The 23,358-nt window shown below is 39.1% G+C and overlaps 2 protein-coding genes across 2 annotated transcripts; both read right to left on the reverse strand.

Annotated features, from left to right (window-relative positions):
* Positions 1 to 1,281: 1,281 nt before the first annotated feature.
* LOC4335553 (transcription factor BHLH089-like) lies at positions 1,282 to 4,887 on the reverse strand. Its single transcript, XM_015780179.3, has 7 exons — positions 4,236 to 4,887; positions 3,984 to 4,157; positions 3,724 to 3,789; positions 2,823 to 2,891; positions 2,574 to 2,645; positions 2,209 to 2,449; positions 1,282 to 1,991 (listed from the first exon to the last, which is right to left on the reverse strand). The coding sequence occupies exons 1-7, from the start codon at positions 4,821 to 4,823 to the stop codon at positions 1,939 to 1,941; spliced, it is 1,263 nt and encodes a 420-aa protein (XP_015635665.3). The 5' UTR covers positions 4,824 to 4,887; the 3' UTR covers positions 1,282 to 1,938.
* Positions 4,888 to 5,492: 605 nt separating this feature from the next.
* Positions 5,493 to 8,402, reverse strand: LOC136356031 (uncharacterized). The gene is made up of 4 exons (XM_066309412.1): positions 6,864 to 8,402; positions 5,819 to 6,775; positions 5,668 to 5,742; positions 5,493 to 5,582 (listed from the first exon to the last, which is right to left on the reverse strand). The coding sequence occupies exons 1-4, from the start codon at positions 8,400 to 8,402 to the stop codon at positions 5,493 to 5,495; spliced, it is 2,661 nt and encodes an 886-aa protein (XP_066165509.1).
* Between the last annotated feature and the right edge of the window lie 14,956 nt (positions 8,403 to 23,358).

The following is a 23,358-nucleotide window of genomic DNA, read 5'->3' on the forward strand; positions in this document are numbered from 1 at the left end:
TCTCACACAACTGTGCTTTAATTTAATCATCACTTAACTGTGCTGATGCTAATGACAATTTGCATGCACTAACCATCAACTTAATGACAGAATTACAGTTGAGCTGCTTGGTACTCACCGACTTGATGTCTGCATAAAGGACGGCCGGTCAGGGAGGCAGGTAAAAAAGGGTCCAGCATCCATTGTCACATCACTTGACTTAATGAAGGGCAGAGACATGAAGAAGAAAATGCATCACAAGACAACAAGAAATTTAATTACTTCTTCTTCTACTACTACTACTACAGCTGAATTAAAGGCCCCCAAAAGTGCACTTGTTTAAGGACTTGTCAAGTACTCCAATGTCAGCTGGTAGCTGCCTGCAATGTGAAAGAGGGATGTAGTAGGAGTAGAGAATGGAAGAAGAAGATCCAAAAGGGTTGATGTGGGTGGGGCCCACATGCCAGCTGGGATCAAGCCCCCTCCCCCTACTGGCTAGATTCCACAGGGAGAAAGCACTGTGGGGCCCTGCTGTGATTAGGATATGGCAACAGATGAAACAATGATTGAGAGTGTGGAGGTGATTAGAGGGGATCCCATGATTAACACTGATCATGTTGTGTGCATCTAGGGGGATCTTGGTTGGAAATGCCAATGCTGGTAAAAGGAAGAAGTTATCTTTTCATTTCATTAGGTTGATGCATTATTGATGTAGTACTACCATTTTGTTGGTTCAAACACTTCAATTGTGTGTTGGTTGTAGGGGGGATTAGCTATGGTTATAGGAAGTGCACAATCGCCGACATGCCTATGAACTATATGGTATTAGTGACACAGGAAACACATGTTTTCCTTTTGCCGATCGATTATTTGGGAGAAGATAAAAATTATTGCATACTCCTCATAGTACATGTGCAGACTCTCTGCAGATATCAATGATGGATCAATTTCTCAAGAAGTCATAACAAAATGCAGATGATGATGGATCCATTTATTAAGACGTCATAACAAAATGCATATGGAGGCCATGGCATCGTTGCGGCTCAATTGGGTATATATCTTTAGTTTATTGATAACAAAAAATTTGCTCCAGTGACAAGGATCAACACAAAAATCTATGGCAAAAACTGGTGAAAGATGAAGTGAATGGGATATATATAACCATAGTAATATTGTCCCTCATCCTCTGATTGTCCCCAAGATTCTAAATCCATCCAGATTATAATGCGGATAACTTTTGACAACCAAAGGATTCTAAACTAACATAAACAACCACATCAAGAATACTAACGACATCGTCGATTATTGTTCAAAGAACATTTCTTGCATGCATGATGATTCCAGTACTCTTGATACAAAACAATGTCCACAAAAAAGGAAGGTGTTTTTCAAAATCCTCTCCAATCTCTACATACATAGTACATACATCCCCATGCATGCCAAATCCTACAAAGCCACTACCACTACTAACATCACTAGCACAATCCTCCTCTTTTTTTTTTCTACAGTTAGGGCATGCAACCAGCACACACAAAGGTCACACAGCTCCCCTGCCTTGCCATTTCCAGACATACTACACATATACTCCTCTGTCCTACAAGCATCACAACATCAAAACAAGTTCTTTGCCTAAACAATATGACACTGCATCTGGAAAAAGTTAAGCCTTGGAAAACCTTCTCCTTCCCTGTGCAGCTGGGCCCCACCTGCAGTGACAGACGGCAGAGGGGTAGAAAAGCGGAAAAAAAGATAGTGGCTTTTGTAGGATCAAGCCAAAGCCATGATCAAAGCCACACACACAGTCACACACAACATCCTCTTCTTTCTTCTTTGATGGCAATGATTGTGAGCTTGGGTTTGCTGCTGCTGGTGATGCTGATGCTGCAGGATGGGAGCAGAAAAGCGGAGTACACGTACGGCGGCTGGGCGTATGTACAGAAGGAGAGGTCGCCGCATTTATTATGGCTCGGCCTTCATGTGGTTTACTGTCGTCCCCTGCTGCTGCTGCCCCCCTGCGCCCAATTACCACCAACAGCGAAACTCAACAAACTTGGACAAACAAACCTACCGTACTGGAGTAGTATGACCACCACCACTCCACTACTGTAGTCCAGTAAAAAAAATAATCTTATTTTTGAACTTTTTTTAAAAAAAAAATTGAGTATTTTTAAAAATTCATGTATAATTTGTTAGGGATGTAAGGAGATGTGGTGGTTCGATTTCACTTACCGTAGAAGCCGTGAAGAGGAGGATGGTGCGGCAATGGCGAGGGAGAGGGTGCCATCGTTGCGATTGGACCGTCTTGGCTGAGTCCGGTGGTGGCTCCCATTTGCATAGCGGTGTGGAGGTCGAGCTCCCAGCAGTTGTAGACGGTGAATGGATCAGCAGTGGCGGGTGAGCCGGTGTAGGAGAACGCGGTGGTGGTGGTCGGATCGCTTGACGGGTATGCGGGTACTGGCATATGGCTCATCTGAAAATGATACCCCGAGTGCGGCGAATATAACATTTGCAAATTGAGGGACAATATCGTAATAGTACTCTGTGTCAACTGTCTCTCTAGATCAGATAAAAGTGTTTTCAGATGCTATACTTACATCTTTGGAAGGCATGTAATGGCTGTCAAAGTCCAGCTGAGGATTCATGGTCGCCAACTTCATGGACAAAAACTGTGAGACACACCAATGTCAAAATTTAGCTTTTGGGCTTAATTTCATACATAACTTCAAATAAGAGCTAGCTAGGACGACAGAAGGAGAACACAACAACATTTTTCTCCAACATATTTATTGTCATTAAAACAAGTTCATTTAGCACACTATTAAAGCAAATGCTTGCATTGGTACCTCGACCTGACGCTGCAGCGACTGCACATAGTTGATGATCTCGTCCAGCATGAGAGCCTTGCCGGTGATCTGCACACCGCAACATTCACATTTATTTGCTAACTAATTAACAAAACAAAAACAATAAACAATCATCTAGAAAAAAACTCAGCAATAAATTTTAAAAAGGTAAGAAAAGTTATCAACCAAATTTAAAATTCAACCCAAATTTGACCACCGGCGGTGGCATCACTACCGTGGCAATAATTGGGGCAACTAAAATAATCGTGCGCACCACCTAAACCACCAGGACCTTGCAATTGATTAGCCGGTTTGATTAGTTTAAGTACAGAGCAAGAGCCTCTCAGATTATTAACTAATCAATTATTATTATATCCTCTTGGACCACTGGGAGCTTAACTTAGGAGTACTACTAGTAGCTTACATGCATTACGGTCAAAATTACTACTGGCTGCATAGACTAACCACCGCAGTTAGTGCTCACACTTTCGGTACAAAAAAGATTATTATTTTTTTACTTAATTTTATCTATCCCAGTAGCAAAAAGTCCAACTCCTAGCTCTAGGCAATACTGAAACTAAAGTAATTGTATATATATTAAACTTAATTATTGCCACACAGGCAAGTCCGTTTTGTACGTTAGGTTACTATTCCCCCTTAATGCGCGTCCTCGAAAATACATTTTTGACCACTAATTTTCAGTACTGCCCCGTATAACGGAATTCTAATATTACAAATTAGTACAACTGCTTTTGATATTAATTAAACTCTAAAACTAGAATTTTAAATTTTGAGTGTAATTTGGAGCGGGAAAAAAAAGAAGCCACTTGTTTGGATACATGAATTTGGAGGAAATTTAAGAATGAGATTAGCCGCTGGAGTGTGTTTGTGTTCATACTACCTTGTTGCAGCCTGGCACGAGCGACTGCAGAAGCTTCATCCTCTCGCTTATCCTCTCCCTCCTCACCTACCAATATTAAACAAAACACAAAGCTAATTAAAATTTTAATAATAATTAAGCGTCCTTGCAACTCAATAAGTAGAGCAATTAGTAACACGGTGCGCAATTAGGGGGTGCCCTCGCATTGTGATTAATTTTGGGATTAGTGTAGTACTTGCAAAAAAGCTAATTAGGATTTAATTAATTAGGTGATTAATTACCCTCTCGGCGAGGCTATGGCTATCGGTGGCTTGCCCCCGCCTCGCCCTCACATGGATGTAGTCTTTGGCTGGCTCCGGCTTCTCCTCCGCCGCGTCGGCGTCGGCGTCGCCGTCGTCTCCGGCGCCGGCGGCGACCTTGGACCGCTTCGGGCTCGCGTTCGTCGTCGCCGTGGCCTGCATTGTGCATGGGGTTGGTGATCAGTGGAGATCGGAGAAGTGATGGAGAGCGGTGGTCGGAGTATGGTGTCGTACCGTGGGTAAGGATGAGGACGAGGCCTTGGGCTTCGCCGACGACTTGCGCTTCCGGGCGGCGGCGGCGGCGGAGGGCTTGGATGGTTGGTCGGCGGCGGCGGCGGTGGTGGGGTTCATGTCGGCCTCGGAGCTGTCCAATGCCGCGGCGGCGCCGCCGAGGGACTTGCTGCTGGAGACACGGGACAGCCTGCCGCCGGCGGCGGCGTAGCCACGGAACGGCGGCGGCGGGGCGGCGCGCGGCGGGGAGCTGAGCGGCGTGCTGTAGCAGGAGTTGTTGGCGCTGGCGCCGCCGTGGCTGCAGATGCTCCCAAGCCGGCCGATGAGGTCGCCGATGGCCGCCATCTCGTCGCCGCCGCCGCCGCCCTGCGGAGACGACACGAGGGAGCTGAGCGCGGAGTCGAACTCCGCCGCGGCCGCCGCCGGCGCCATCATCATCATCTGCTCGGCGGCCGCCACTGCCCACGGCGGCATCATCGTCATCGTCCCGTACGCCGCGGCGGGCAGCAACGCGCCCGCACCGCCCGTGCCGGCGCCGGACGAGGAGGTGGAGAAGTAGTCGCCGGCGGGGAAGAAGTGCTCGTCGGCCATCGTCGTCGTCGGCGGCGTGGGAGAGTGGAGGAGGAGAGAAGAGAGAGAGAGAGGAGAGGGGAGGGGAGGGGAGGAGGCGGTGGTTGACCGTTATATAAGAAAGGAAAAAGTCCGTTTTACTCCCCTCAAGTATGACCCTGGAGCAAATAACCCCCTAACCTTTAATTTGGTTTACTTAACCCCCTAGGTTCCCAAAACCGGATCACTATTCACCTTTCTAATTTAATGCAAACCGCTTTGCTGATGTGGCACATGGATTAGGTGGTTTTGCTTACTAGGTTGGATCCAACGTGGAGAATTTTCACTTGTAGCCAGGTTTTACTTGCCAGGTGATGAGGCTACAAGGAAATTTGCACTTGACGTGGAAAGTGATGACGTGAGGATTTTTCATATGTCAGTTTTGAGACTACTGGAAGATAGCAGCAAGGTAGCAGGAGCAAGGAAGCACACCAGCCTACATGCTAAATTAACGAGTTGACATTCAGACTATTTATAACAAGTTAGACTGAAAGGTAATACCAAAATTTGTTCACCCTAACCAGATTCAATAACTTAAACTCAATCTACCTTACATTACACCTACCATTTCCACCAAATATTTGACAAGTACTTTATTGAAAAATATGTAAAGTATTCCATAAAAACAACACGCCATATGCAACCAAATCTTCACTTCTTTGTTGTGTTTGTTCTTGCAACTTTCATCGTTTGTCCCTTCTTTGTTATTGACAAGCTGCTGCTCTGGGATGGCAAATCAATCTGCACCTTACATGAAAAAAAAGATCATATATTTTGGGCACCTTTATTGTGATGGAATATAGTCTGCAATGTAGTTGCAACTTACATGAACTTTTTGCTGCGAAGTTCCTGCAGCTACAGATGGCCTAAACCTTTTCTGCGGCCTGCTACATTCCTGAACCTGCATTCAATGTAGAGATCAGAATCACATATGTCAATACTCAACCACTTATATATGTAGCATGTAAATTACTTGCCTCTCTTGCTCTCTCTTGTACTGATATCTTTTTTCCTGAATTTCCTTTCATCGGACATGTTCTAATGTTATGGGTAGTTTGCTTGCACTGGCTACATCTTCCTTTAGTGCCAGTTTTGGATAACTTCTTCCCTTTTTTTGCTTCCAATGGATCCCTCCTCCTCTCTTTCCGTGGCCTTCCTGGCATCTTGACATAACCTGGTGGTCCTGGCTTTGGATGACCAGTAATTGGCCACTGCATCATACCCTCCATTGGCATCATGCAATGGTCATATATTTTGTTATACACCTCAACACTGTAGCAATCTGCTATGTAATCTTCAGGTTGCTTTGAGCTCACAAATAATGCAGTAATAGCATGTGCACAAGGAATACCTGCCAATTGCCAATACCTACAGGAACATGTTCTCTTCTCAAGGTCAACTGTGTATCTCTTATCCTTATCAGTGACCTCAAATCCATCTTTTCCATTCCAAATGGCTTCACAGTTTCCAGATAAGTCAATGTACTTGTTCAACTTCTTCAAGATATTTGGACATATCCTACCTAGCCATCCTTTTGCTTTGCTCCTGTTCTGTTGTATCCTGACATAAACCTTGGTCCTTATGCCCTCAAACATAGATATGATTGGATGTGCCCTGATGTCAATTATCCAATTATTGAAGCTCTCACACATATTGTTGTCTACACTATCACAATTGGACCCTATCCTAAACCAAGCTCTACTCCAGTGCATAGGTTCAGTGCTCATCATGTCCTTGGCACCAGCAGGAGTTAGCTGTGCAAGCTTGGCTCTACAAAAGTTGAAAAATGGTCTACAAGATGCCTTGGCACACTTCCAAAATGGCTTCTGGAATGCTTGATCCCTATACTTCTTCCTCCAATTAGCATAGATGTGTCTAGTGCACATCCTGTGCTCAATTTGTGGCAAAAATTCCTCAACTGCACTTACAAGTCCCTACATTGGTAAACGAAACACATGAGGATCAATATTCATGTATTTTTGTTGATCATATAAAAATAAGTAGATATCAAGGATGCATTACCTTTTGTTGATCAGAAATAATAACCCAACCAGCTCCATGAGGATCAATATTCAGATCTTTTTGAAGTAGTCCAATAAACCAACTCCAAGTGTCTTTTGTCTCTTTCTCGACTACTGCCCATGCTATTGGATACATTTGGTTGTTGGGGTCTCTTCCTAATGCACATAGCAGCTCACCATTGCAAGCACCTTTGAAAAAACAACCATCTAGTCCTATAACTTTTCTGCATCCAGCTAAAAAACCTTTCTTGCAAGCATCAAAACATACATACATTCTCTGGAAAACCGGCCAATTGTATTCATGATCCAAACAAATAGCCACCGTGCTACCAGGATTACTCCTAAGAATTTCTGCTTGGTACTCAAACACTTTAGAGTACTCACCTCTACATGCATCATAAATCCTTCTCATGACAATACCCTTAGCTCTCTTAACTTTCGAGATGGACACATCAGCAAACATATCCAGCCTCACTGTCTTCTTCAAACTTTGCAGTTTCCATGATGGATTAGACTTGATGATGTGCTCGTACTTATCAGCAATTCTTCGGCTAGTAACCAATCTGTTATCTCTTCTCTTAGGGCAATTGTGCACATCATTGAAGGTTTTCACCTGAAACCAATCACAGTTTGTTCCATTTGAGGCAAATATGAACCATGGACAATCTTTCCATGAACATCTAGCTCTGATCTTCTTAGCTTCATCCTTGGGGAATCTGATATGCCTGTTGGTTACAAGACCATACTTGATTACTGCTTCCTTAAACTTTGCTCTTCCTGCAAATGTCATGCCTATTTCAAACTTAGGTGTGTGTGCTTTGCTATCATACTTTGGAAATCTACTCTTCCTTCTTATTGCTTCACCATCTTCTGCATCATCATAAGAGGCTTCTTCACTTGAGTCCAGAAATGGTGTATCAGTGTCATCATCCAGTCCCTTATCATCTTGTTTATTTGGTGAGTCACTGACAAGAACAACGTTGTCACTGGTTACAGTAATAGTGGCACATGGATTCTTCTTAACCTTGTTGGCATGCTCTCTATTTTCTTGTGCTTCCTCATCATCTTCAGATCTCTCCTCATCATCTTCAGCTATACCATCTGTTTCACTAGAATCTTCAGCATCACTATGACTGTCATATTCTTCCTCAATGTCATCTTCAACATCACTGTCATCACTGACTCCATTGCTAAGCACAACATTATCATCTTCGTTGTGCTTGAGTATTTCAGCATATATTTCAGCTACATCACCCATGATTATGCATTGAGCCATATATAAGCATTCCTTATCATCTGATAGTGCTTTCAGGCCATTGTTTAGTTCAGCACCCGGAAATAACCAATGGAAAATCACTTCATCTTCTTCACTTAGTGAAACATGGTCTCCAAGGTATCCTCTGATCTCTGGCAATGCCACCTTGTCCCTCTCTATGTATGACATCTCAGTTTGACCACCATTATAAACCACAGAATATCCATCATAATCAAATTCCCCACCAAAGTGAAACCGGATACAAAGTACATCCAAATTATCCATTACACCTAACATGGCAACAATGAGATCATCAGTAAACTTATCTTAAAAAATGAAACATTAATCAAGCAGCAATTATCTACCAAATCCTAAACAACTCATCCCAAGATAAAATAAAAATCAACCAAAAAACAGTCCCTTATACAGTATGAAGTGAGATAGCTGATGAACAACAACTTATGAAGTGAGCCACCCTCGCCGGGCGTCGGCTGCCACCCATGCTACATCGTCGATGGCAATGATTTGCTCCATTTCAGCATTTCCACTAGGTATGATGCCTGCGGTGCATGTGCCATCGCTCGCGACGGCTTCAAGACGCACACGCCGAGCGCCGGCATCTGACGATGGATAATGAGCTCGCAAGAAAAAAAAACAGCAAGGGATAGCAACAACCTAACCCTCAGTAGTGCCCTACCACCAACGAAATCAACCAAAAAAATTTCATCAACCAACTGCCACACGCACTTATTATCCCCTTCTAGAACAACCCTAAACCTAAAGCATGCCAAGATCGAGTGGGGAGGAGGGAGGGAGGAAGGGAGGGAGGGGGAGGGACACACCACGGGGCTGCGATCTCACGGATCAGCACCGCCTATCTGAGACGATCATCACCTGGATTCTCCGCCGTCGGAAGGGAGAGAGGAGATGATGAGAGGACTTGTGAGGGAGAAGAGTCCAACGCATGGAGGAGAATACGACGTGTGATTAATCTCCCAGGTTCTCTTTCTCCACGTTAGATCCAACCTAGTAAGCAAAACCACCTAATCCATGTGCCACATCAGCAAAGCGGTTTGTATTAGATTAGAAAGGTGAATAGTGATCCGGTTTTAAGAATCTAGGGGGTTAAGTAAACCAAATTAAAGGTTAGGGGGTTATTTGCTCCAGGGTCATACTTGAGGGGAGTAAAACTGACTTTTTCCTTAAATTAATCTCATCTCTCGCTTTGAGAAATTTAACAAAAGCTATAGCTAGGTCATCAGGATGAACTTGAAAATTCCTGCAGGATCGACTAATTCTTCTCAATTGATCTGCCACACTCGAAGAACCATGAATCATGCCCAACAGAGACTGAATCAAATTAAGCGTTCAATGCGTACAATTGAGTGCGTAGCTGGCTAGCACGATACCAACAACAATTCCAAAGACTCCACAAACAAATTAAACTTAAAGATTTTTTTTAGAAAATATAACTATGTTCACATATATACATATTTGACTTGGACAAACTTACAATAAATAATTTGATACAGAATGAGTACTTTTGTTCAAAATGTAAGCATTTCGATCTCTTATCTATTTTAATTTGGACCAGAGGTATAGCTAACTCGAAATTAGCTAGCTCAGGCAACCAAGAAACACACCCAAACTTAAAAAACTCCCTATGGCAAAAATAGCATATATACACAGGTGGCTAGAGAGAATCCTGCTTTGCATATCTGCACACTGCACTTCAACGTACGACGGCGACGAGTTGATCAATGACGAAGACGGTGAAGGCGATGTTGCAGGTTGCTCCTTTTCGATCTTTGTGCATATTGTTTTTTAGCATTTTTAATTTGAAATATTAAAAATAAACCATCTAAAAATCTTATCTATCTATCTATCTATCTATTATATACTAAAAGTCCATGAAACTTCTTACAATCGCTCCTAAGCCGCCACATGGCATCTCTACAAACGCTCCTAGACTGCCAAGTGGCATTTAAAGCATCTAGCCATTGATTTTTATTTAATCTGGTGGACCCATATTTTTAACCGTTAGATCTAAAATACCAAATATATTTAATTCATCTTTAGAATTCAGAAAGCCACACGTCCACGTCGATCGATCGCTCGTGTACTTGTACGTTCATGCACGTATACTTCGTTAGTGTACGTCCTCCCCCCTCCCTTTCTTTTATTTTTTCTTTTTCTTTTTCACACTCATGAGATAAAAACCAAATAAATAATTTCAACCAAATAAATAGGGAGTAGCTAATCCTATAAGCACTTTACAACATTGTCTTAAATTTATCACTTAGGTATTAAAAACTTTAATATGTAGTATGCAATATACTTGGCCAATCCTAGCCTAAAATATCAATCGTATATCCTCACTGATCCCTATATATGAAAGTTATATATATATATCACTATTTACTAATCACCAAGTCATATTACTTACAAGGTATTCGTGTACAATGCACCTAACGGCCGGTTAGCTAATATCTAATGAGCACATATGTCATCAAACACTGAATATAAAGAGCAATTCTAAGTGTGTAACGATCAACAAATTATAGGTAAGTAGAGGATGCAACCAATCCACCGCAAACAATAGTTGACTACAGGTAGATTGTGACTATGAGTAATAGCATTTCTATACTCCTACAAACGCTTCTAAGATGTCATGTGATGCTCTAATTAGAACTAATCTAAGAAAAACTGTAAAATAAAATAAAAATAACTATTCATCGATTTACACTCAAAATCGGTGATCCATTATTTTTCAACCATCTATAATAATAGTCCCTCTGTCTAAAAACCATCTAATCCCTCCTTACGTACATACACAACTCCTATGTACATACCTACACAAGATATATAAAAAAGAAAAAAAAGAAGAGTGTGTATATGATTTGTCATATATGGTTGTTTTCTCTTTGTTTCCGGATTAAGGTGTTTTTCTAAATTGAGGATATATGTAGTGATCACTCCTTGCCACGGCACAGTCTCATGCCACCCTCTTCCCATCAAATTTTTAAAAATACTTTTTTTACTAACAATTTAAAAGGTAATCGCAGGAGCTCACATAAATGCGTGCAGACGCGCATTATGAATACAAATACGCAAACCCTATTTCTATGATAGACAAATATTTATCCAAAAAGAAAAAAAAGAAAAAAAACAAACGTCCATACGAGAAACTACGTTTCGCTAGAAAAAAACATACATATAACTACATTTATCTCTTTTTTTATGTCGTCCCCATCAAAATAGTGTTAACATTTAGCACAAATAATTTTAATAAATTTCATCGAATATTAATCCCCACAAACATGAATTGGTGAATTAGATGTATAATACACGAAAAAAATAAAAATATATATTAACTTGTATGTTTGCAAAGGATCACAGTTTGAGAAAAAAAAAATTACGTGGTCCTCACCATCGAAGCTATTAGATTTTTCGAAGTAGAGTCCAATGATCAACCCTGCTAATTTTTAAAAGAGAAAATTATATATATACCACTAAAATGTAGTACTATCGATTAACACCACAAACAAACTATGTATACTCTATATAATAAATCAACTCAAGACATAAAAAAAATATTTTCATCTACCTTATTTTAAACTGTCTACCTTATTTTAAATTGTTAGATCTGTATATTAAAAAAACCTACTGATCGATCAGGTCGTCAGACTGCGTATGTACAGCACATGTATCCAGTTCCCTCCTCACGGACTAAACGAACCCACTGGATCTCGCCTCTTTGTTTTCCTTACAACAATTAAGTTAACCACTGAATAAAAGATCCTAAAAATTACCCCGAAAAAATATCCACCATAATTTTTTAATAAAATTGGTAGACTAATTACTTCATACCATTAGACATCTAACGACTTTCTACCAACTTAATTATATTTCCCAACTTGTATACCAGGTCTATTTAAGCTAAATCAATCTATAAGGTACAAATAAATCCGTCTATGAATGAAGCTCTTTTTTATTACTATATATCTCCATCTTATAATGGATCCTAAAATTTTATACCCCCTCCATCCCAAAATATAACAACTTTTAGCACTTACGGTACATTACCACCAACATTCATGTCCCAACCAATCACAATCCTCCACCTTTCACTTTTCTCACATACACTTGATTTCTCAAACCAATATAACATCTCCCTATTAATTCTACCTACTTTCTTAATAATTGTATCCAACTCTAAAACTTCTTATATTCTGGGACGGAGGGAGTAGAAATCAAGGAGGAATGAAAAAAATACTAAGATACCCATCATTAAATAAGGCTCATTAAATAAGGGGTATGTAGAGAGTTAGAAATTGGTTAGAGTAATGTTGGATAAAAATTAAAAGAAGAATGGCTAGATGGAACGAGTAGTATTAATAATTCCTTATATTTTAGGATATAAAATTTAAATCCTTCGATTTATGGATGCAGGTAGTAGAAGTAAATAGAAGTACGTGAGTATTTGTTTAATTAGATAAAGAAGTCATATTATCATATTTTTAATAGAAAAATTCTTATATTAATATATCGTAAAATCTACAAAGGCATATTTTGTATACAAGAAAAAATATTACTTAAAAGTTTAAATTAAGATGCTAAATATTTTTAAAAATAAAAACATGTAGTATAAAAACGATATTTTCATATGAACCAGCTCCATTATTGCGACATATTTTTCTCATAAATTTAAGACGACATGATACAAGTAATTTTAGTTTACAATTTGTAACAGCCCATCCTTCAGAAGAAGGCAGCCCAGCCTCCATCCAATTGGCAAGCTTACTTATAAATATCACCTCACTTACACTTTTATTCTCGCTTCGCATAAAATAGTCAACCCAAAAATGATATGGTTGGAGGGACAATGCCTTACAAGTTGACTACACTCTTGCTTAAATAGTACTACTAAGCAAATCCTTTCAATAAAAAAACATAGACCACATCATAATTGCACTAGGATGTCTAAGACACCCCCTCAAAGGATCTGACATTCCCATCGGTCCAACTTACCTCTATAGTTACATATGCATATAGACAAATGTCCAAAAACATGTTCCCTCTTAACGCAATTCCCATCGGTCCAACTTACCTCTATAGTTAGATATGCATATAGACAAATGTCCAAAAACATGTTCCCTCTTAACGCACGCCCGTACGTCAAGTGATCGAAACAAACTTCCAAAACAATCCAAAAAAATATTGATAAACATAGATTTAGAAGAGTATAAAAATATTTTTTTTGAAAAAAAATCCTATACATAAACATTCATCACAAAATTTCAAACACCATTAAATAAGGTGCCAGCGCATTTGCGCGGACTACCTTCCTAGTTATATACTAAAAGTCCATTAAACTTCCTACAAACGCTCCTATATCGCCATGTGGCACTCTACAAACGCTCCTAAACCACCACGTGGTACTCTAAAAAAGTAGTAAAAAATAAAAAAATATCCTACCTTAATTTAAGTAAATTGGTGGGTCCAATAATATTCCAAAACATCAGATCTATCTTATAATTAAAAACGAATCCCAATTTCCTATCGTTTGTTTTGCCATGTACGTGTACGGCCTCCGCACGTACGATCTACACCCAACCTCCCTTTCCTTCTCTCTTGATTTTCTAAGAAACTCTCACTTTTTATGTATGGTAACTAAAAAGATGTCTAATCCCAACTTTATTTCTACTCGGTTAGACGCATAAATTAGATCATTCGTTGTAGTATAAAAAATTATGTAATTATAATAGGAAATCCCAGAAATTCCGAGAAAAATACAAAACATAACTAACCCTTAATTTTCACTTAAATCGGTAGACTACTTATTTTATACCACTAGATCAGATCTATTGAGAAAATAACGCTTTATTAACAAACCGAAACAAAATCCCGTGTACTTATAAATACATACTACTGTTCACTGTGTGAGATGTGTACGTACATACTCCTACTATTCGCCGAAAAAAATAGTTCTACTGTGTGAGATGTGCTTGGATGCCCCTAAGAAAAAACTACATGGATTTTAAAGAAGATGAATCGACTAGATTACAAGGCACCTAACATCCTAACACTACTATAGAAGATGTCGTATCTGCCAGTTCGTAAAGGATCATATGTGTCAGATTTTCATTGGCACCAATTTATCATTACCAATACCAGCAACCGACACCTATGAGAAAAATAGAACTCACCAACCACACCACCACTGCCATCATCCTCCTGGATCCATTGTCGGCTCCCTCAAGCCTAATTCCCTGCCGCCAACGTCTCCCGGATTTTACAGCGAAAACAAAGAGGCCAAGAGGGAGAGGGAGAGGGAGAGGGAGATGGGGAGGGAAGGCTGTCACCACACCATCGCCGCTGTCCCCATGCTGTACCTCCACCATCGCTGCACCGCCCCGACAAAACAACTTCCACCGTGTCCCCGCCGTCGCTGCACCATATCCCCGATGTCATTGCGCCGCGCCGAGGAAATGACTTCCGTTCTGTACCCTTGCCATCGCCACGCTGTGACGCGAAACATACGGCTGCCGCGCCATGCTAGCGAAACAGGAAGGGGAGGGTGAGAGAGGGATGTGACCGCATATGGGGGAGGGAGAAAGCGGAGGGGGCAGAGGGGATTTGGTGGAGGGGTGATGCACGGGGGTGGAGGACAGGGTGGATTATGATTCTTACCACCGAAATATTTTAGGGAAATTACTGGACAATTGAATTGAATAAATTTTCACCTTTCTTAAAAAAAAACTCATGTTATTGTTTTGATTAAAAAGAGACACGTGGGACTACATTGTAGCCCTTAATCTACATATTATCCAAATGTTAAAAAAAATTAGAAAGAAACTTAACATAAATTATACCGTCATAAATTAGTAAAAAGATGCGCCGTTAAATTAACTCGATCTATCACAAGAATATTTCTTTATTGGGATGATAACTCTAAAAAGAGAGATTTCCTATCTTTTCTAATTTCCTATCTTTTCTTTCAACTTAGGAGAAATACAATGGGGTTTAGTTCATTTTTAATTAAGTTAAGCCATTTAGTTATGTGAAGTCGAACAAATGTTTTATATGCCAACACGTAACACTTATACAAATGCTTCTAAACTTTCACATGATGGAAATGATTTTGTTGTTGTATTCCTTATGTATTATGCTTATTTTTATCATATAGATTAGTTTCATATATAAAGAGAGACTTAAATTTCAAGATAATGATAATAAATAATCGTGATTGGCCAGTGTAGATGTAATCGGGACAAAGTGATTTTAGTTTAATATGAGTGACATTCAATATATCAAAGTCTATAATCTATTTCATAGTATAGAATATTATTTTTCAATTTCCCTGATTATAACGTAATTTATTGTACTTATAACGAATACGATGAGGAAGGATTACTTTTAGCATTGTTTTTACGATCAATAAATAACATGCCCGCGCAGATGCGCGGGCTTCGTTCCTAGTTATTAAAATATATAAACCGATGGGCCATTCTTGCTGCACTATGATTTTTTATCAGTCGTACCAACTGAAATGGCATGGCTAGAAAGGTTTAAAACTAAATAATGTTTTCGAGGATTTATTTTAAAATTTTAAAATTTTTAAGAAATATAAAAAATCAAAGGTAACCGTTAAGTTATCAGCTTTATTGAGCCAAGATCGAGGAACCAGAGTGGTAAATAGGTTGAGTTTTTGTAAGAAAAGATAAAATAAAGTTTAAATTTTGAGTCAATGGACTGTATATGCGTGAGCTACGATAACAAATTTTGTTTTAAACCCATTTTGTGGGGAGGCACTATGATTCGATTATATATGGTTCTTGGATTTTTTTTTATGAAAGGTTGACAATATTGATTTGTACAACTGCTTGGTCTCTTGTACAACATGACGCTCGTAAATTGCAAAACTATCTGGTGCTATATGCAACTCAAACTGATGTACTGATCTCTGTTTGGAACGCATGCCAGGATACTTTATTTCTATAACATTTGATAATTAAATTGTATATATATCATTGTGAAAATTGTATGTTCCTAATTAGTAAGGCCAACAAGGACACATTTTCTGCGAATTTCGCATTACACATGCATGAACGCAGAGCGCTTTATACTGAAAAAGAATTAACAAATGCATAATAATTAATTGCAGTGATACATATATCGCTCGAGCTTTTTTACTGGAAAAGAATTAACAAATCCATATATCACAAAGTCTCAACATATATAGTTGCACAGTTCGTGCATCCATGATCATCCATATCTCGGAATGGAGCTAACTAGCTAGTAACCTTATCTAGCAGGAAGACGGCGGATGCTCGAGCCTTCACTACTGGTAATAGAATCATGGAAGCTCTTACGAAGCCTTGCTAAATTTTTTTTTGATAACATATATGCGTACGGAGGATATATATATATTCAGACTACTACTATTTCTTCGTGAATCTGTCCCTAATTAAACTAGATATAGCTAGCAGCAGGTGCCGCTGCCATTTCCGCCGGACTTGGAGCCGACGAGCATCTCCACCACCGTCCGTACGACGCCGCCGGCCTCCGGCATCAGCCACTCCTCCCCAGGCAGCGTCCTCGCCGCCGCCGCCAGCACGCCGGAGACATGCAGCAGCACCACCACCACCAGCACAAGCTTCGTCATCGTCGTCGTCGCCGCCGCCGCCGCCATCGCCGTTAATTGCTGTGTGTCGCGAAAAGGGGAGACAGATCGAGATGAAAGGTTTTCGCTAGCTAAGCCGAAATTAAGCGCTAAGTGAGATGTTAATTAGCTTAATCAATTGCATGGCGAGACGAAGCAGCTAGCTGCGTATTTATAGCCGGCCGGCCGCGGTTTGAGCTTAGTTTGAAGCTGTCAGAGTCTCTTCTGTAATGGAGACAATGTTTTGAAGTCAGCAAATGCGTACGTCTTTAATTATTATTATACAGCAAATGAGCAAATGCAGTAAATTAATTACGTGCTAGGTTTTGATTAAGCCGTTCCTTCCTGGATTCTGTTCAATTCGTTTCTCTTGATGCTGACCAAGAATTCGTACGTTGAGAGTGACTGCATGCTATTTTTCTTTTCTCCCACACGGATTTAAATTTGGATTTGGACCGAGGAATTATTCATCAAATTTAGAGAATTTTGATTTAGTACAAAATTAAAACGTGTATTATTTCCTCCGTTTAACAATGTAAGTCATTCTAGTATTTCTCACATTCATATTGATGTTAATGAATCTAGATAGATATATATGTCTAGATTCATTAACATCAATATGAATGTGAAAAATACCAAATGACTTACATCGTAAAACGGAGGGAGTACATTTTATAATGCATTGAGTCGTCATGTCTAAAAATCAATAACACCACATATTTAAAAAGGACGTATGACATGAATATTCTGGACATCGATCCCTGATTTACATGTGCCACTACATTTTGTAATTATATATTTATAAAAAAATGTATTTGTAGAATATATTTCTTAAAAAAATAATACATTGATGATTTCAGATTCTGAGGTTTAACCGCACGCAGTGACGCAGTGGAGTCAGACAGTGTCCATGTAGACCAATGACAACCCTCTATTTTGACCATAATAAGAAAAATATATATTAAGAGACCCATAAAAAAAACAAACCCTTAATTTTGATCAAGAAACCTCCTAAAAAAAATCAAACTAGCCGTTGGTTATATATACTAATTTCTCATTAATCTTGTTGATTTACAGAGGTTAATTGGTTCTACCAATTTCTTGCTGGCTATCGATGTGATCGAGTGCATACACAACAAATAAATATGTGTACTTGACTTGCACTATTTCTTGTTGAACAAATATTCATATTCTTTGGCTTGACCAGAATCAATTCATCAGAGCTAGCTAGACGCCGTAGAATTCAAAAGCTTGCGTCCATTTATTTCGTAATACTGGACCTTAATTACAAGTTCTGTGACCTTTCCTACAGTGACGCACTGGCGCTTTACTTAGCTAATTAGCCTACTAGCTTGATGCACAAGCAGGATTATGCAGGAAGTGCATGCCATGAACCATTCAAACTCTGAAGACTGAGTAGCTAGCTAAACCTAACTCGGAAGGCAGAGATGATTTTGTAGTTTCAGACACACGCCAACAAACGCGTGCGTGGAAAAACTGACCGAATTAATTAGTAAATTAATCTCTCGCGCGCTTTGAGAAGTTTAAACGAAGCTATGTATATGTAGGCAGATCAGGATGAACTTGAAAAGTCCCGCAGGATCGATGAATATAATTCTTCTTAATTTGTTGTTACACTTAAATTAAAGAATCATGCATGAATCATGTCCAACAGAGACTGAAACAAAGCGTTCAATGCGTACTATACAGAAAAAACGCTAAACATGAAAGGGGTTTATTAAGAGGAGTGAGGCTCGATCTTGGCTGACTACCTACCATCTTGTGATGTTTGCCAGAAGAGACCTTTGGATCTTTCTTAGTGCACCGTTCTCGCTATGCTATGACTTTTTTTATCGGTTATACCAATTAAAATGCCGTGGCTAAAAAGGTTTAGAACTGAATAATTTTTCAGAGGATTTATTTTTAAAATTTACTTTTAAAAAAATCATTAAGTTATCAACCGAGCCAGTACAGATAGGAACCACACTCGGTAAACAGGTTGAGTTTTTTTTTAAAAAAAAAAAGAAGTTAAGATTAAAGCTTAAATTTTGAGTCAATGATATGCGTGAGCTATACTATAACAAATTTGGTTTTAAGCCCATTTTGTGGAGAAGAAATATGATTCTATACGGTTCGTGGATTTTTTTTAAAGGTTGATGATGATTTCTACAGCTGCTTGGGCTTGTACATTCTACTAAAATTGTACAGCTGAAACTGGGATCTTAATTATACCATAACACACTCATAAATTGCAAAACTATCTGGTGCTATGCAACCGATCAAACTCAGACTGATGTATCGAGGTTTGTTTGGAACGCACACCATGCAGGACACTTTTTTATAAAGCATTTGATAATTGAATTGCATGTTCCGAAAATTGTGCGTTCCTAATTAATATGGCTGAAAATAACATTTTCTGCGTATTTCGCATATATACACATGCATTTAGTGAGCTTAATTGGTAATCCCTCCATCCCATAATATAAGGGATTTTGAGTTTTTGTTTGCACTGTTTGACTATTTATCTTATTCAAAAAATTTTGGAATTATTATTTATTTATTTTACTTACTTTATTACCTAAAGTATTTTAAGCATAACTTTTCGTTTTTTATATTTGCACAAATTTTATAATAAGACGAGTGGTTCAACAGTGTAAGTAAAAACTCAAAATCCCTTATATTATAAGACGAAGGGAATATAAAACAGAGGGAGTAGTACCTTAATAAATAACAGTATAATTAATAATATATAAAGAAAACACCGGATATGAGAACTTTTATATCAAAATTTGTTAGGAGGGGAGTGAGGCCCGAATTAACCTAGATCGGCTAGCCCATATCATGTAGTGCTAGCCGTAAGACCCCACGTCTATCCCCCATAATATATCATGGGGGAAGTCATTTCATCTTTGTAACAAAAAGGAATTGAGAATTAACTAACAAATCCATATATATATATAGACATCACAAGTTCTCCACTATCTATATACAGAAGTATCAAGCTGCTAGTAGCATGCATCATCTGCTAATTCGTCAGTTCGACCAGTTAGCACACAGCTCGTGCAAACCATGGTCCATCTTGGAACGACGGAGCTAGCAGCAATGGCCGCCACCACTTCCGTTGGACTTGGAGCCGACCAGCATCTCCACCACCGTCCGTACGACGACGCCGGCCTCCGGCATCAGCCACTCCTCCCCAGGCAGCGTCCTCGCCGCCGCCGCCAGCACGCCGGAGACATGCAGCAGCAGCACCACCACCAGCACAAGCTTCGTCACCGTCGTCGCCGCCGCCGCCATCGCCGTTAATTGCTGTGTCGCGCAAACGGGGAGACAGATCGAGATGAAAGCGGCTAAGCTAAGCTAAAATTAAGCGCTAAGAGAGATGTTAATTAGCTTAATCAATTGCATGGCGAGACGAAGCAGGTAGCTACGTATATATAGCCGGCCGGCCGCGGTTTGAGCTTAGGTTGAAGCTGTCAGATCAGTCTTCTGCAAATGGAGGCAAATGTTTTGAAGTCAGCAAATGCGTACGTGTTTAAATTTAATTATTATTATTATTATTATTATGCAGCATATAAACTCAGTCTAATTAATTACGTGCTAGGTTTTGATTAAGCAGTTCATTCCTGGATTCTGTTCAAATTCGTTTCTCTTGATGCTGACCAAGAATTCGTACGTTGAGATTGACTGCATGCTAAAAAATATTTTTCCTCCCACACGGGTTTAAATTTGGATTTGGACCGATGAATTATGCCCGGTCTTCAATATAATAGTTGAGTAGTGATATTGACTCGGTTTTACTTGACGCCGTAATATTTTGGGCGACGGTTTTTATTTTTTATTTTTTATTTTGTTAATTTTACGGTCGAAGAGTAGTCGAACTTACGTGCCTCGGTGTTCAGGTCAAAGGAAAAGGGCACTGTCATGTTCAGCATGTCATGGTCCATGGAAAGAAAGAATTAATCGAAGTAGTCATCAATTGCTGTCACCCTGGCATATGATGTGTCATTATCAGGGATCAACATTAAGCACTGTGTCGCACAAATTAATCCTGTGCTTTCGGAAGAGAAAAAAATAAGTAGCATAATATTTTGCAAACTAAATATTATATTATTATGTACCGTATATTGGTTATTTCTATACTTGAAAATTTCTGGCATCGATCTGTATCTACTATTTTCTAATTATATATTCATTCATGAAAAATATTTCCAAAAATAAATATTTAAGTTATTTTCATAGAGATTAACTAATACCATTTTCACATATTAAATAGAAGTTTTTTACTTGTTAAGGATTTCATATTTTGAAATTTGATTGACATAGTTGAAGAGTAGTAGTCCGTTTCGGCCCAGGAAAACTCTTATATTTTGGCCCAAGTGAGCAAACTAGCACCCATTCCAGGCCCTTCACTAGTCAAAAGATCCTACTGCCTGATCGACTAGTGTGGCATCAAATCAAACTTTGCCTTCTCTGAACGCGACTTTAATTTTGTATCGGTAACTGGCACCAAATTTGTAGGCAATTATTAGTCCCCTAAACTAAAACTTATAACTAAGCTTCCCCGCAAAGGAAAATCTTATAAATAAGCTGTTAGTCCCTAGTTTGATGATTGGTGACACCGGTTAATTAGGGATGCAAGTGAAATGGACAAGTGGAGTTTTTTTTTCGCTTATCGAAATTTTAGTTTCTCTCTTTCTTTATTCCTTAAAGAAAAGTTTTTTCTTTCAAGTTTTATACTAGGTAGGAAATTAACTATAAAGAGGATATTTACGTGGGTAGCGGGATTGGCGCTTACCGGTGCGCACCAAGTACATCAAGAAGAGGAGAGAGGACACTGAAATGCTGTAAAAGTGTAAAATTTGCATCTACTAACTATAATTAGATTTTATGAAAATAACAACAATAATTAGATGGATGACCTGAAGGAGAGGAACAACTAAACCTTTGAAGATAAAATCAGATTATTCACTCACCTCATGGCAGCTATCAGCTATGGCCTGACGAGGCTGAGCTTTGGGAAAAAGAGCAGGAGCGTCTCTGACTCTCAGGGGTTCAGACTTCAGACCAAAGTAGACCAGAACGTGTGAGAACTGACAAGGCGGACCCGAAAATCTCGCTGAAAGAAATTTGACGAGGCTAACGATTCGTCTTAAATTATTCAGCTATCACGCACTTGAATCATGCCTGCCAAACATGGTGGAATTCTGAAACTAAAAGGCGCACCGGCGCGTGTTGAATGTACCGTAGATAGGACGATACAACCAAGGCAACGACAATGCAAAAAGGAATCCTGAAATAAATTCAAAGACATGTTGGGTCTTTGGAAAAAAAATAAATAGAAACTCCTGAAATGTTGCAATATTCTGATGAGTTTGATGACTAGGATGATGAACGCGCGTGATGCTGTTAGCGCACTAATTGCAGCTTTTATTTCATCTTAAGAGTATACTGCCCGCTAAGTCTCACTATAAGTGTAATTCTAAATTTTTTTCTAAAATAAGTGCAATCCTAACATACTTATTATCATATCAATCAATATCATTTAAATTTATCTCCATCTTATTCTTAACTATGCTCTCGCTACAGGGGCGCTGATCCGCGACTGGTCGCGCGGCCGCGCACGCCCGTGATCAGCAGCCCCCCTCTAGTCTCTGCTCCTATATAGGAGTACTATATATACATATTATGTGTATACTATATGCACATACGTATAAACTTTATATTAATATTTATGTATACAAAGTTTATACGTATGTATATATAGTATATAATATATATAATTATATATATATACATTGTATTGTATACAAAATATAAAAAAATATACACACGTATATAAAGTTTGTATGCGTATGTATAAAAAACAAAAAAAATATATGTATACAAACTTTGTATACATGTATACCAAGTTTGTGTACATAGGTATAAAACTCAAAAAATACACTTATACAAAGTTTGTATACACGTATGCAAAATTTGTATACGTTTATACAAAATTTGTATTTATACATGTATAACGTATTAAAAAACAGAAAAAAAACTAATAATGATACGGAAAGAAAAAACAGAAAAGAAAAAAAAAAGGAAACCGTAAACTACGGAATGAAAAAACAGAAAAAAAAAAGAAAATCACAAACTACATACGGAAAGAAAAACATAAAAGAAAATGAAACCGCTCCCAAAAAAAATCACGCGTCGTCCGCCGCCCCCCCCCCCCTCCACGCGCAACACGCATCCAAGTCGCGTGGGGGAGGGGGCACGCGCAACTGGCCGCGGATTAACTTTCTCGCTCGCTACATACCACCTCTTGCTTAATAAGGGTGTTTAGGTAATTTTGTCTTCCTCTTACTTTTTTCCCTCTCTCCTAAAAGTAAACTTATGAGGGACGGAGGGAGTTTGATTTTTACGTGATATTAGAGTAGAATTGATTTTTAGTGGAAATCATTATCTATAAATAAATAATTAAAGCGGTCAAAATACACAGCGCTGTTGTCCAAGCACTATGGTTTGTTCTGGGCTCTGTTTTCTTCTTATTAGCGCCGATAATAAGTTTCTCCTGAGATTTTTCCGTTT

Source organism: Oryza sativa, chromosome 4, assembly GCF_034140825.1.
Source record: "Oryza sativa Japonica Group chromosome 4, ASM3414082v1".
NCBI lineage: Eukaryota > Viridiplantae > Streptophyta > Magnoliopsida > Poales > Poaceae > Oryza > Oryza sativa.